This window comes from Aythya fuligula, chromosome 4 (assembly GCF_009819795.1).
Source record: "Aythya fuligula isolate bAytFul2 chromosome 4, bAytFul2.pri, whole genome shotgun sequence".
NCBI classification, from domain to species: Eukaryota; Metazoa; Chordata; class Aves; order Anseriformes; family Anatidae; genus Aythya; species Aythya fuligula.
This window is the reverse complement of record NC_045562.1, coordinates 30,520,083-30,536,888: the sequence shown is the minus strand read 5'-3', so window position 1 is coordinate 30,536,888 and position 16,806 is coordinate 30,520,083. Positions and strand designations below refer to the sequence as shown.

Here is a 16,806-nt window from a genome sequence, read left to right as displayed (position 1 = left end):
CTATGCTATCTTTAGAAGTCAAATAGAAAGTAAATGTTTCCAATTTTTATGTCCAGAGTTTGCTGCAATTGAAATGAGACTATTTGAGCAGCAAATATCTGAGCAGCAGTAGTATCTGAATTGCAAATTTAAGAGCTTCAACACAGTCCTCCATTAGAAAGAAAATAAGGTAACAGCTTACAGCAACTGATGCAATATCTGCTAAATAAGGTAGCTTTGTGCTCCTGTCTTTCTTTCCCCTCCATGAACTCTGTTGTATGAGCCACAAATAATTTTTTCTCGTCTTACACTGAAAAGGAGTTGCAAGCCCGTGCAACCAGGCAGACAAAGAGCAAGGAAACTTACAAGAGTTTAAGAGCCAACAGATTGTAGTTAACGCCCTTGGTGACTAAAGTTCTTGTGCTGCTTCCCATCACTCCCATGCTGACAAAGGCTGACAGAAAGGTTCCAGGAATGTAAATATCTACAAAATCCGTAAAAACAAGGCTCAGCATCAGTCGGCAACTCCCTACCTATTCCTCTGGGGGAATTAATTACTTTTAGCCTAAGGCATTTATTGTGAATATGATACAACCTACAAACACAGACTATACTATTTGGATTTTGTCTATTTACAGGAGCTACTTTATTCCGCTCCGTTGTTGGCCTCAGTTGTTGTTGTAGGCCTACTGGAAACAGTCATTTCCCTCTTTACTCCCAAACACTGATGCTTACGTTAATACAGTTCAGCAACTCATAGCCTAAAATAGGCAGCAATCATTTAAAAAATTCCAAACAAAGAGGTAAAACTGAAGCCCACTACTCTATTTCACATTTAAAATCATTAACTTTTGATCCACATTTGCCAGTCTTTTCTTACACACGTGGCATCCTGTGTGCTTAGCTGTGATGATCTATAACTGTGGAAGAGGCACCACTATTTGCTTGTTCACAATTCAAGATAAATAACTTCAGTTATTTTTTACCTCTCTGCTGTCTTTTTTTTGCTTAGAAACAACAAGACATAAATAATTACAGTAAAAAAAAACAAAAACAAAAACAAAAACAAAAACAAAACAAAACAAAAAAACACCCTGAGAGGATCACTTCCAGAATGTTCTGTGGAATTGTGGATGTAGAAACCTTGGCTCACCTTGAGGCCATGAGGAGTTACACTCCTCAGAAAAACCTGACTGAAAAATTTCATCCTCAGGCAACAAAATCTTCAGAGGAAGAAACTAAAATGTTATAACAGGAATTTTAAGTACATCAGGAGACTGTAGTCATCAGCAGCATTGCTCTTGCCCTCTTCTGCTGCATTTACCCCAGTGCCGCTGGCCCAGCCCGGCCTGGCCCACCCAGGCCTGCAGCAGCGGCAGTGCAGCCCTGCTGCCCACACCCCCACCACCCCTTTGATTTTACCTTAGTCCCACCTCTTCCCGCCTACTATTGGAAATTACCAATTTTATTTTTTTCCACACCAGCGTCCCTGTGCTGTCAGAAGGGCGTCTTCAAAACTTCTTGAGACTTTTCTGGGTGCAGGCCCCTGGCAAGCCCGGCCGGCTTGCTGCACAGGGGCAGGGTGCAGCAAGGCCCCCCGCCATCAGGCCCCCAGGGTGAATTATCCATGCTCGGGGGGGGGGGCAGCTGCTCTATTAAACAGGAAAGAGAATGTAGCACAAAGCAGGAAAGCTTCACCCTTCATTGCTTAGCTTGTTAGCAGGTTTCCCAAATCCTGTCCTTTAAAACAACTGCATCCACTATGTGTCCCAGCTGTCCTGGAAAACGAGAGTGTGCCCCAGCACATGGCAGGTGTGCTGCGCTTCCATGTTCTTTCCATGCCCATGATCCCTTTCCAGGGGTGGCAGCAGGTCCCAAAACCTATAGCTCACACATCTGTCTCACACACGACTTGCTATAGTCCTCCATGCACTAGACAGTGCACTAGACTAGCAGTGGCACTGAGAAGACACAGCTTCAACATGGAGCTGAGGATGGAAAGAGCTCAGTAGGGATTGGCACAATAATGGCAAGTAAGAGCGATGGTGATTTTGGGTGACATTAGAGAGAGTGCTGGGAATGGGGATGTAAAGAGCATGGGGATAACAAGTTCAGATGCAGCATCGTTGGGCCTACAGCAAGCAGCTGGGAAGGAAACTGGCACAGGAAGTATGGGCAAGGAAGGAAGCGAGCCAAAGGCAGGAGGCAATAAAAGAAATACTTGTCACTTTTGGAAAACATTGCCCCCAAATCCTCTATGCTTCCAGCAGCTGCCCATTCCTCTGCTTCCACTAAATACCTACCCCAAAATGCATGCCATGCCTTCTTTCACTAGCAAGCCAACCGACTGGATGAGACCTCCTGCATTTCTTACAGCAGAAATTTCTGTAGGGGAATTACATTTTTCAGTTCTTCTAATGAATTATGGTACCAGAGGCTATAATTTCTGCTTTTATCCCAAATTGCTTTTTAAAAAAGCTTTTGACATCACAAAGAAATCACAATATTAATCTTAAAAATAAATAAATAAATAAATAAATCTCTTCAAAACACTTTATTCTGGTCAGGGACTCAAAATTCAAGTAAACCACATTTCCTGTGTGCCCACAATCTGCATTCTGAAATAGGGCTAATGTTCAGACTGGATAATTATATGCTGCATTTACACCAGATATTTGTCTTACTCAGTAGGAGACCAAGGGTGAGGTAAAATAGGCCAGTAAGATAGAATCAGATTTCACCTGAGAATTTTCCAGAACTGGTATCAGAAAGTCATACCAACATGCAAAACCACCATCAAAATGCATTTTCATAATAGAAACAATAACAGATGTTAATTCTAATTGATGGCTTCTCATCCACACACTTTTTAACATTTTAAATGTTTATACAAACACCACCACATTCTCCCCCACCCCTTTTTTTTTTTCTTTTTTTTTTTTGTCTCAGAGTTAAGCAGAATCAATAAAACAAGTGAAAATCTTGAAAATAGAAGACTTTCATTTTTTAACTGACTTTCAAACTAAGTAGAGAATCACCCTCTTCACTTTTTTCTATTTTTGTGTATTGACCAGATACAAATATGCAATCACACAAACATATATTCTCCCAAAATTAGCATTATTACTTTATTTGGTGATTCATTACAATCTGCAAATCCAATAGTCAAAAAAAAAATAAACTAGGCATAATGTTAAAGCATTTTACAAGCAAAATACTTTACTGTTTTCTTTTCAATTTGCATAGGGTGGGATAAGTGTATTGGTTAAAGGATACAAAGTACAGAAGAAATAAAACTGTATTTCATCAAACTGTACCAAAGTGTTATGATCCTGTGAGTGAACAGAATTTAAACAGCTATAAATGTCAATGGAAAACCATACACTTCAACATTAACAAGGCTGCCTTCCCATGACCGTGATGCATCACGAAGGCTGTAAATCACTGAGCTTCTTATGTCGTAGATCGTCCTACTTAAAAGAAATTAAACAGTTAAACAAGCCAGAATGCATCTATCTATGCTCATTTCTTTTCTACTGGAACAAAGGCCAGAATGGAGAGAGGGAATTATTAACATCAGCTTCTGAAACCACTTACAGTAATGTCTTTCTCTTGTATATTCAGTATCACGGAGCTAACAAAGCTTTGAGCTTCATCCACACATCTCTGTTTATTATTACTGTGCTTCCAGGTTAAAAAAAAAAAAAAAAATGTATTTTTTCACTGTGTAGCAACAAACTGTAAAAATATAGTGCTCCTATCCCATTTTAACCACATCTCTGTTCCTTCAACTGTACAAATCTGGCTTTAAAGTTTCACAAAACTAAAAAATAGTTGATCTAGGTTGTAATAAAAAAGAATATTAAATACCTTTGGTAAAAATAGATATATTTAACAAGTTTAGAAAAGCAAATAGTTATATCGTCAAAAGGAGAGTATAAAAATGTACACGATAAAAAATAACAAACAAACAAGAAATCATCGGCCATAGTAGTAAGAATAAAGGCGATGTTCTTTTCAACGTTTGCTTCCTTAGCTCATGTTATTGTCCAGTCTTCTTTCTAAAAGGCAGGAGCTTTGCTAGAGCATATGGAAAAATCCAGTCTTTCCTACCAGCATTAGACAAATTAAGTTTAATTCGGTAAAGACAGTCTGTTATAAACCAAGTTTATAAAACAGAGAATGCTTTGAGTACATAGGAGTTGTTGAACACAAAGAAAGATTTCAGATGTTTTCAGCCAGAGGCTAGATGTACTGGAGCTGTAGAAATGAGCCAGCCTGCAGGATCAAGTCTCCATGATGTGAGCCTTCTAACTTTATTTTTCTCCTAAATTATAAATCCATGTATTGTCAAAAAAAAACTGTGGGGGACAAAAACAATACATATATTTTAAATCCCTCATTGATGCCTTTCTCCCATCATTTCACTGGGCCTCCAAATAGAGCTGTCACACAACATATAATCCCAGTTTGGCTTCTCCTCTTTTTAGAGCTCACTGTAAATCTTGAAGATGGAAGATCCCCAAAGCAAACAACTGAGATTACAGAAGGAGATAATGCACAAGCCCCATAATAGAATCAGCCATTGATTGAATGTGCTTCAAAAGAAAAGAGCACAATTAAATCATGTTTATCCTTCAGTATTCCCTTTGCACACACAGTCACACTCCTCATGGTGTTCCAAGGGTACATCTGTCAATGATTTATGCAATCCCCGAACACCAGTCCTTGGCTTCAGCTGAAGAACCTGAAGGAAAAGAAGGAAAGCATCAAGAGAACAGCAAGTGCTTTATCAGACACCTAGACTATGAGTTAGACTGCAGTGGAAGCACACAGGATGACAGGAAGCAAGAAATTGGCTTTCCTCAGCTGAATTTCTACATTTATTCCACCCACTAATTTTTATTTTTGCTTTTACATCGATTCCTTCACAAAAGTGATTAAAACATGTTGAACAGATACTTGCTTGTATCAAAGAAAAGAGTCTTGCAGTTTCATATTTCTACTTCATTAACTTTAAAGGCTAATAATACAGTTAAACCAAATGAATTGTTAGGTAATTCAGTTGTAAATAATTTTAGTTATAACTTTATAACAATAGAAATGAGACAGATACCTCTTCCTTCTTGGAGTTTATATTTACCAGTAGAGAAAGTTGAACAAGGAGGTGTGGTTGTGATGTATCCAAACTGCACCGGTTAACAAATACCTCAGAAATGACTTAACAGTTCCACAGAAAAGTACTTTAACAAGAAAGATACCTTTTCTTTTTATGTAACTCCTCATTAACAGTAGTTTAAAAAAATATATTTACTATAAATGCAGCACAATGTTAAGATATATATTGGCACATTCCTGTAGTAAAAAGAAATTATTTAATTTGCTTTTAGTATTTCCAAACATGCAAATTAAAAAAAAAAAAAAGTGCATACCTCATGATATTTTTTGGTGACTTTTGTTGGTACACATTGGCACTCATTGCAACTCTGATGACAACAGGCACAGTTTCCACCACAACGTTTAACCAGAAGACACAGTGGCCAGAAAATGGTGTCAGTTCGCTTCAGCTCCTCCCTCAGTGACACTGAGAAGTTGCGAGGGGTACAACTGTACAGTCGTACTTCCTCCTTTAGGAGGTTCAGATCAACCACTGCAAAGAGATAAACAAACGGGTGCTTTTCTGATTCATAATACAACTTCATGGGTGGTAATCCAACTTGAACACTGCAAAACCCTTGAGGAAAACTCAATTTTGTGCAGGCCATACAAGTTCAGCACACAGGTGTAATACTGCAGTCGTATGAATAATATAAAACCTAAATTGAAAGATCTTTGTTTAGGAGTATTCAACGATTATTTCATAACTCTAGAGGGGTTGGTTCACATTAAATAAAATAAGCTTTGTCTGCTTTGAGTGTTTTTTGAGTGTTGCTATTCTATATTAATTATGGATTGGAGAAACACACGTGACATTTAAGAACACTACAAAACTTCAAACACATTTTTGAGTTAGTTTGCATAAACCATTCCAACCTCTCCCCCACTAAAAAAATGTCAATTACAACTTTTTTTCAAGGGTGGTATAAGTATAATTAAGTACCTCTTGGATATAAATACTTTCTCACTTCTGTGGACAAAGAAATTTAAGAAGTTATATCATCACCACTGAATACTGTATAGAGAACAAATAACTGTCCAAGTATGTGTTACTAATCTTAGTATACACCATTTTTCAGAGGACCCCTTCTCCTTCATAGTAACGTATATATGAATTTCTGTTGCTTTTTAGGCTTTGCCTTCATTTCATGTGTCTTAAAATATTGCTCCTCTTTCTAGGCACCTCCCTTGCAATACAAAATAAAGTTATTCATATATGGCACCAGTTTCCCTATAATCTGGTTCCACTGTATCATGCTAGACTTTCACTATATCCAAACTGTTAGTTCATTAAAAGATCAGAAAGAGGGCACACTACTTTAGGTTCCCCTTAGCTGCATAGCCTAGAAATAACAAACCTTGAAAGAGGCATTTAAGACTGAAAAAAATTGGGATTGGTTTAGTGAAAAAAAAAAAACTACATCTTTTAGCTTTGTGAAAATCAGTGCAACTTAATTTCTTTCGAAAAAGCCAGACTAAAATTATCATGATGTGGCATATTTCATCTGAACCACATCTTTCGAAACCTATCACCGTTAAGGAACAGAAGTAGTGTCCAGTTCACATGTGCATTCCAACTGGTTAGTATGATTTTATCTTCCTGAGCAAAAAGAAAAAAACTGAAACCCTATGGTGATACGGCTTTTGAGACTGTGAAAATATATGTCTTGAAAGAGCAGAGAGTTTGAAGCCAGCTGCTTCTGAGCTAACTCAAGAATAAGCTAGGAATATAAAATAACACAGGGCAGTTTAAAAATCATATTATTAACCAGTAACATTATTTCAGAAATCCTTTGTAGTTATTGCTAATAGTTCATAAATAAAATGCTATCAAATAAAGCTGAAATATGTTCCTGATCTGAATGACCCTTTGGAGAAATACCTTTTTTTCCCCTGTACTAACCATGTGAAGAGCCCATAGATCACCAAGGAGAACTTAGAATCATAGAATATCCTGAGTTGGAAGGGACCCTTAAGGATCATCAAGTCCAACTCTTGACACCGCACAGGTCTACCCAAAAGTTCAGACCATGTGCCTAAGTTCACAGTCCAATCTCTTCTTAAATTCAGACAGGCTCGGTGCAGTGACCACTTCCCTGGGGAGCCTGTTCCAGTGTGCAACCACTCTCTCTGTGAAGAACCCCCTCCTGACGTCCAGCCTAAATTTCCCCTGCCTCAGCTTAACCCCGTTCCCGCGGGTCCTGTCACTAGTGTTAATGGAGAAAAGGTCTCCTGCCTCTCGAAACTTCAGTCTATCAGCTCTATTTAAACACATAGGGAGTAGAATTTAGAAGATGCACTTCCTGAGTAGACATGCTCACAGGTACTGTCTCAGGAGCAGATCTTTGGGCAGCAATTTCGTTCCATGTTTCTTCAAATATTTTCTTCACAGACCATATCCATACACTGGCACCCATAAGTCAGGGTTTACTGTGGTGAAGGGTAAGTTAAACACACTGAAGCCTTTTCTCTGCTGACATTTACAGTGAATGCCAAGCTGGTGCACTTCATTCCATCACTATCAGGTTAACATAGGCTCCTAAATAAACAATCTGATTTTTAAAAGTGAGGAGTGTGTAATAAGTCCAATAAAGTTACTGATAGGGCACCACTCTGCCTCCCACACTGCAAGAGCATTCCTTGGAGAAAGCTGAGAGGGGAGCAGGGAAAAAGAGAGACAAAACTTACTGGGGAGAGATCTGCTGTGAGAAATTAAAAATGATTTAAGTTCTTCTGATCAACTAATAGCTCCAGGCTGAGTCATTTAGAGGATGGACGTGCCTACCTCCATTAATCTAGGACTGTGGAATGGAGAACTTTCTCCTGTTACATTTTCAAATGTGTAAGAAGTGAATTGTCTGAATGAGGATAAAATGCCTCGTACACAAGAGAAATGCTAATTCTGTTATGCTTTCTACTGGTAGATTTCTACAGAGGCTGAAGTTGCCTGGTACAGTGAACTTCAAGAGGCTACGCTTATGTATCCTAACACAACTTCTGGTTGGCCCTTCACCATGAGAAGCTGAAAGGAGAAGTTGGGCACTGCTGCCTTTTTTCCAGCAAGGCAGCTGATCCACAGGAGAGGGATGCCTGTGTGGCATTCAGCTTTCCTGATAACTCCTGTCTTTTCACAACAGAAAAAGAATGCATCAATTTCCTGGAACTAGATACAGTAATATAATAGAGAAAAGGGCAATGTGTTAAAATAAGCAGGAAGTGTATTGCACATTTTGCCCCAGAATTGGAATGAATTTGAATGGACCCCCCTCAGACCTACAGGCCCAAATTTTAAAAAAGATTCTGTGCAAGAACTCATTCAGCTCTTGGCCACTAACTTTTAGCATCTGTTGTTGTAACGATGGGCTTCAGGAGATATGAAAAATGTCATATTTTGTTGCCATGCTTTATAGTGTATAAAGGTATATTGCTATTATACCTTACAATGAACCCTTGCCCTACCTTATGTAATTCAATTCTATTAAAAGGTCTGTGGCAAATTTATCTAGTGCTTATATAATCACTTCTTTGAAGTGTGTGAATGAAGCTGTTATTTTTTCAAAGAGTATCTGTCTGTCCAAAATTTATTTTAACACACTGTGGGCATGAAGCTAGATGAGAGAATGTATATATTCCCTTAAAAGTGTTTACTTAACCACAATAAAAGGTTATGTGGATTTCCCAAGTGCACTGAGTTACAGTACCTGTTATAATGTGAACATTTAAACACTCTTTCAACTTGGCTTCCACTCATGTATCACGTTTGACAGAACAGTCAAAGTTCTTTTGTTCAGCACTAGCTCAGGAGGAATGGAAGGTTCTGAAGTAGCACATGAATGGAAAACACTAACATAAAAATAAGGGGAGCAACAAGGGGGGAGCAGAGAAAAATGTAAGTGCAACTGTCTAGCATCTTCTTGGACTTGTATCTAGTACCACAGTGAACCCTTCTTCTCCCGAGTTTTTATTTTTATTTTTTCCAGGTGGAAATCATGGTTGCAACACTTGTGTGTGGGCACAGATAGTAACAGAATGGTTTGAGTTCTGAAGCATCTTGGAGATGTTCTTGGGAGTGTACCTTCTTACTGGCTCCTACAATAGCACAGGGATTTTACAAAATTGGTTCCCATGCAATTTTTGGACTGCAAACAAGGAGTACAGAATAAAAATCACTTAACGTTTATGCTAGAAAAATATCTACTAAGTACCATGGTTGTATTTTGTCTCTGTTCTTCGTAAAAAAAAATGCAGAATATGGCCTGATGATTATGCAAATATTTCTGTGGGAAGCGATGCAATCATTTTTTTGCACTGTAATATATATTTTATTTTAAAGTATGTTTAATATTATAAAAGAATTCAGGACTATACTTAGACATCAAAGCTTGGTGCTTCTTCTTTCCTGGCTATAAGTTTTTGGAAACATTTTATCCAGAGAAAACATCAGACGTAGAAGTTCTGTGGAATTTAGGTTATCTAAATATAGTTTTTCATACAAATTATTAAGTAGGAATAGAGGACAATACTATTCTCTGCATAAAATAACACACACTTTCAATTAGACTTTCATCTGATCTAGATGTAAACTGGTATTTATCAGTTAACCAGTACAGTAATTTGTTTTTTACACTGAAATATTGCAAAAACAAACAAACAAACAAACAAAAAAACCTTATATTTAACTATAGGAAAGTAATTTCCTATAATTAGGAATAAGGAAGAAAACAAAACAAAACAAAAACAAACAAAAAAATAGGGCATGCACTTCTCCCAAACATTTCTTAAGAAAGTTTTAAAATACAGCAAACATGCCACTGAAAGGAATAACAAACAAAACAAAACAAGACAAATAAATAGTTTGCTTTCCCTATCAATTGAATAGACCTAGCAGTTAATATTATGTCATCTCAACTGGACATATTTTCTGCCCCAAGCTATTAAATTACACAGTAATGCAGTCTGAGGGTGGTCTCTTCAAGATGAATGTGGCAATAGCGTGATATGTTTATTCAGTTGAAAAACCTATTTCAGCGTCTAATTAGAAGTCTTTAAAAGATTTACTCTGATAGTTTCTTTCAAAGATATGTCTTGCAGGGAGTCATTTTTGTCTATATAGATGTTATCCAACACCTGCATTTTAGTTTATGTAAGGTTTCACAAATTACATTTTGTTTTTCTCCCACTTACTGTATGCTCATGGCATACATTTGGTAAATACGGAAACCCTTTAATTAGGAAAGCATTAAATGACTATCTGAAAGACATAGTCCACTGCTGGAAGCTTTTACAGAGACTTACTCCTCTTTGACTCTTGATTTAGTTGTTGTGTGCATAGCTGTAGCAACAGAGGTAGGGATGAAGGACTGATTTTTAGGCTCTGATCCAAGAATCAGCTGTCAGAAAATTAAATTTGAGTTACGAAAGGTTTCATCCCCTCCCTTTTCTTGCTGATCAGACAATAATCTAGTCTACATTTGCCAAGAGAGGACTCTGTTCAGTTACTCCCGTTTGTCATCATTTTCTTGCTGTGTGGTGAGCAAGGAAGGAGGTATTGTCTGTGTGCTATCCATGCACATGGAATCCATAAAGATGAAATAGTGGGCAGCATCTGGATCACATGTTGTGGAAAATGCAAAAATGTCAAATGTAGATGGAAGAAAATGAGTTGCTGAACAAGAAACAGCTCCACAACTCTCAAAATACATAATCTATTTTACATGTGATTAATGAAGTTGAAATCTCTATGGTCAAACTGGACAAGGACAGTGACTTCATGAGGTATCACCAAAGATACATATTTAGTTCACGTGATGTAGGGACTGGAACAATTCTAACAAAAAAAAAAAAAAAAAACAAAACAGTTGTTCATACAATACAGTAAATGTATCAATCAAAGCAAAAATGTTATCCTCCATAAAAAAAGAAATCCACAAAGCTAGATTACATCACTCAGCCAGGATGCCCTGCCACTCTGTGGAAAAGAAAGAGCTCTCAGTGCCCTACAGAAAGGTACCCTTTCTGCTTATATTTTTTTCACTCTGTTACTTTATACTGTTAAGTTCCTTTAAGCTCTATGTTTAGCCATTGTCCTTTCTCAGATACCATGATCATAAGAATAGCTAACAATAATGATCTCTAATGTATTCCTTTCTTAGAATCAAATGTTTGAGGTTGAAGAATGCTCTTAATTACTGTTTCTTCATCAAAAAGCAAACCTGTAGAAAACTGCAAGGCCAAACAGAAAAGTAATTTACCTCTTGATTTTCTTCCATGAATATATGCCTTTCCAAGAAGTTGCCACGTTGGCCTGTACAAGTCTTCCAAATCCAGCTGCCACCGATCTGGCTCAAGGTACCGGATAAGTTCTTCCACAGTACTAAATCCAGCAACGGCATTGTTTAATACATCTAATGGTAAAGCTGACGGGGGTAGCAATGATGGGCTAGGTGCTTCTGTGTGGTGCTGCAATCAAAGCCAAGAGAAGAGTACCAGTCAGAGGTTTAATGGATCTGCTTTGATAAAGTATTGTACTTTATGAAGTTACATAGCTGGGAAAGTTTATAAGTGGCTAGTTTGTTTCCAATGCACAGTTTACCTAATAAGACAAATGACAAGAGTCAAAAAGTGCCTAATTATTCTTCAGCGATAAGTGTAAACAACCTTCCACAAGACAGCTTTCCCACTTCTTACATTCCTAGCCTTAAAGATAGCATGTTGCTATACCTGTTCTTTGAAGAAGTTCACTAAGTGATGGACAAAATTTTAGAAACAGAACAAAGAGTGACTGTGAAAACATGGCCCCATTAAGCACCAGTTATGTTTCATACAATGCTACGAATTATGTTTCTGGTTAAACAATACTTAACAGTAGTAACATCTGACATTGCTATAAGTATCTCTCCTAAGAAAAAAAATATTCTGAAAAATATCAAAGGTACTTATATGCTGAAATTCAGTACTATAAAAATCTCTGTACTTTCCCGCAGCACAAACTTACTGACAAACTTGCACTTGCTGGTTCAGGGGCACTCAGCAGCAGGCAATTTGAGCAAAGTGAGATTTCTGATTTTGTTCACTCTACTATCCATTTAAAAACTATTTACTGATTTGCATTTTTCAAAAGAATAGAAAAAGGCAGAAAGGAAAACCTAGGCAGAAAGCTCTACAAACGTTACATCCTAAGGCAATTTATCTAAGGACTGCATAAGGAGGAGTAAAGATTTGAACCTATTGCTGATTTAGGAGACAGGAAGGACAAGGAATCTTCAGTTAAATGCATAATGTTATGTGTGCATTGCTGCCCTCAACTGTGGTGCATGCAAGAGGGGAAAATTTATTCACTATAAGCACAGTCAAGCTTTGGAGGAGGCTGCCCAGAGAGGCCATGCAGTACCCACTGCCAGAGGTTTTCACTGCCTGACTTAGGGTTGAAAGCCTGAGCTCAGAGCTGACCCTACTATGAGCAGGAGGTTAAACTAGGGACCTCCTGAGGTCCCTTCCTGAATTTTCCGAGAACATCACGTTAAGAAAGATGAACTGGATGTTCCTCCAATATGTGAACTAACATGCTTTGTGATCAACATATCTCTCTATATAATTATAATATTTAATATATAAATTAATTTAAATCTTAAATTTAAATTAATTTATTTTAATAATTTAAATTATATCTATTTAATATAAGTAAAAATATAAATATGCGTATATAATTCCTCAGCAGACTTAGTGTCTAAATGGCACTCTTGGTACTCCAATGTGAAGTGTAAACATACTTTGTAAGAGCAGTTGTGTTTCTTTACCTTTTCAAAATGATCACAGAAATAGACTGATAAGGAATTTCCAGCTAGGCAAGAAAAAATATTTAATAAAATAACCCTCGCAGCACTGCATACTAGGTAGCAGTTTTCTGAAATACATATGCCTACCATAGCTGTATTTCATACCAATAAATATTTTTTCCTTTCTGTGCTCTCAGTTTTGTTATACATACATTTTTGCTTTTGGCTGAATCTGAGGTTGAAGGGGCAGCAAATGGAAGTAAACCACCACACCCTTCCTATTTTTTGCTTCAAGGGCTTGTCTCTGTCTTCAGGAACTACAGGGACTAGAATGATCTGTTCTGTTTTTTAGCTGTGAGTCTTGTAAAGATAACACAAAACATAAATCTAATGTAGTGGTATTAGTAACTTTAGTGTATATTCATCTTCCTTTTCTAATCATATTTTCAATAGTGTGAGTGAAATGGTTGCTTCCCATTCTGGATGAATGTGGAGTTCAAAACGCTGAAGTATTTCTTTCCCTCTTCTATCCAATGCCCGTATTAAAAAAAAATAACATGTTGATACCTCTATTAGGTTATGATAATAAAGCAACAGATTCTGGTCTATAATTTAAATATTTGCTCGTGGCAAAACATACTACTCAGCAAATTTCAAAATAGTGCTGTGACACTGTAATTCAGCTGGTCAAAAAAAATTACATTTTTTCTTCCTGTTTTTCTCCACAATGTTGTATTTGTTAGCAGGCACATTTCCTGGTTTGAAAGTGCGGGGTTTTGCTAAGGGGAAAAATAAAGTAAGGCACAAATGGTAGAACTAGTACCTGAAGAAAAAAATTCTTCTATTTTGTTTCCAGATGATGAATTTACTACAGTGTCTCACCTATACTGACAACTTTTGTTTGCAAATCAAACAGATGAATTCCGGATGAAAATCTGTTGATCTAGAATCTATTTTCACATTTCACAACCTCAAACATGCACACTTAGCAATATATACATAGAAACTAATCCATCGGTCTATGTTATTCTGGATTCAGTAGGCATTTGCCAGAGTTAAAATATTATGAGGAAATGGTGAATCATCATGCTTAACAGTAGCACAATTAAAGTTGTCATCACTTTCTCATCATTCTCATAGCAAACCATACATGAAGAAAAATTAACCGAAACAGCAAAATTGCACAGCTTTTTTGAATAAAGATCAAGATTAATGATGTATTTCCCAATAATCCTAGTCAATTTAAATCAAATAGTTAAAACTTATCATAGATAATCAATATCGTAAAACTACATGCTGTAATTTATGACATAATAGCGTTTATGAAATTTCAATAGATAAACTTAAATATAAACGTTAATTAAAAATATACTCTACATTCCTTTTACTTGCTAATAAGTATTACATTTGTTAGTTAAATCTTTTGGACGGAAAAGGACAGCAAAAATGGTACTCCTTCCTTTGACTAAAGTGATCTGTTGGAATTTTATCCAATTTACTGTTTCACTCAGTTTTCTCAAAGTTTTTTTCTGTCCCATGCATCCTTGATTAATATCAATATTTTAGGCTTGAGACCACCTTTTTATTTTTATGCCTGAAGATGCATAATTCTCCTGAAGACAGATTTTGAAAAACATCTCAACAAGGTTCTTATTTCAATGTGATTCCTCTTGTAAACAAAACACTCTACAGCTTTTGTTTCTGTGCCCAGGAAACAATTTCAATTTACTTTAATATGAATAAAGATGCTTAAAACCAAGATAGCGCCAAGAGTTGTGTCTTTACTGTTAATAAAAATGATTGAGGATGAAAACCAGAGCAGAAAACTTAGGATTTCTGCTACCCTGTAGAACAGCCAAGGACGACAATTAGTGTTGGATCAAAAAGAATTTTCAGTAGGTCTGTTTATATTGTATTTCTGTGTGTGTACTTGACTCTATCAAAACAAACACCTTATAGAAATTCCCTAAGGTGTTTACAAGTGTGAAAGAAAGGCAAATAGACCAAATTTAGGCAACAGTTTAAGATACTGGCTTGGAAAAGAAGTAGGAAATAATATGAAGTCTTCACAGAAGTATCCAGCCCTGACAATTATATTTAACAATAGGCCTCTGGAAGAAACCTAGGGAGTAAAATTCACATTATTGAACTCAGAACACAAGTTATGCCCTGTTGAAGGAATCAAAGCTACCTCCTTTCCCAAAGAAAAAAGTGTATGACACATACATGGAACATACAAGGCAGCACCCATCAGTGAAGCAGCAAATCTGAATAAAACCCTGCAACATGTGAATTTGAAATTACCCAGCTGAAGCTAAGACCTACAGGATGAAGTAGCGTGCAGCCTAACTTAAATACCTGTGATCCATTTCTTGTTCTGACATGTATTTCCTTAGCATATAATTTAGGCCACAGCTTCATGGCGGAAAGCATCTGGCAGCAGCAGCTCCTTGTTATGTCAGCATGACTGTGTATGTGGCTGCATCATAAACAAGAACTGATCTTTCTAAAGAAGAACATTTCTCCTTTCCATTTTTCTTTAACCACAAGCTTATTCACAGTGCAGACCTCCAACAGCTAAACCATCACAACCAAAAGCACAGTGGCCACTAACACAAACATTATTAGGTTCGCTCTGGCCCCAGGAATTTCATACCATGGAAGCTGCCTCACAGCCTCATCAAATCTTTAAAGTAAGCATAATGGCAATTCCTTGGTATCACAAGCTCCATGAGAGAAGGGATACAATAAACATTTATTAGATACTCAGCATTTTATCTGAAGAATCCATAAGTATTTTAGACAGATGAAGAGCAAAACTCTGGATATTAAACAGTATGTTACAGCCTTTCATCTTCTGCTGCTATCCATGTGCTATTCCCTTGCACAGAATCTGCTTCAAGGATCAACCATTCAGAACAAAACAGCACTCGCCTACCACTACACCAGAGAAGCTCTTAAGCACCACCTGCAATCTAAGCAAAGCCTTCCTCAAAGGTCCTGCCTCATAGGTACTGACTGTCAAGGTCCTGGTACTGCCCCTCTCCAGTCAGAGAAGAAAGATGTAATTTTGTTAGGTTGCTGCTGCCAAGAGTGATGAATTTCATGTTTAACAATTCAACCACTGAGTTAAGACTGGAACAACAAAAACAAGTGAGTCAAATACTTGGCAGGACAGGACATTTACAAGTAGTGAATAATGTGTCTACAGAAAATTCCCTCTCTGCAGAAGAAATCCCTTTTTTCACTTCTTTTCTTGAAGGAAACATTGTCAAGAAGTTCCTGAGTGAAAACCCATTCATCAGTTGGCACAATTTGGAGAAACTATTAAATATCAGTATGGTTTCATCAGGCTCGAAGGCACTCTGTAACAACAAAAAAGAATTCAGAGGAATCTCCCTTCCTCCCAAAATCAATGACAATCAGTACTTTGAAGGAAATAACATATATCTTCTAATGAAATATCCTTACAGCTTTTATTATTATTATATAAGAACAGATTCAGAAGTATGCTATTAAAACTAGAAGTACATGCACATTCCTGTAACACAATGAAGAAAGGCTATTTTATTCATTTATAATCACAGGTAGCCCTCCTATTACCATCATTATAAGCTAGAGGAAGAGCAGATATCCAGCTCAGAAAGAGTTTGCCCTGAGGACACAGAAGCTTTTTGGCATAATAGTAACTCTTTCTTTCTCTTCTCCCATAAATAGATGCAGTAGTGACTCCAAAAACCATCTACAAATCATTGCCTATCTGAAAGGAATAAACTTACTTGTGCTCATGTAAATAGTACAAGAAAGCTAATCCTTTTGTGAAAGTGTGTCAAGCAAGGATGCTCAGTATCTGGGCTGGTGGGCAACCACCAAAGCAGGTTCCAGGATCTGTCTC

The 16,806-nt window shown here is 37.1% G+C and overlaps 1 protein-coding gene across 1 annotated transcript in view; it reads right to left on the bottom strand.

The window, feature by feature from the left end:
* Nucleotides 1-4,325: 4,325 nt before the first annotated feature.
* Nucleotides 4,326-16,806, bottom strand: part of PDGFC (platelet derived growth factor C) — a 117,262-nt gene continuing 104,781 nt past the window's right edge. The window contains exons 4-6 of the mRNA XM_032186793.1: nt 11,388-11,595; nt 5,412-5,629; nt 4,326-4,726 (exon numbers count right to left, since the gene is read on the bottom strand). Of these exons, the coding sequence (XP_032042684.1) occupies nt 4,610-4,726; nt 5,412-5,629; nt 11,388-11,595 (543 nt within the window). The 3' untranslated portion in view covers nt 4,326-4,609. The remainder of the gene's footprint in view (nt 4,727-5,411; nt 5,630-11,387; nt 11,596-16,806) is intronic.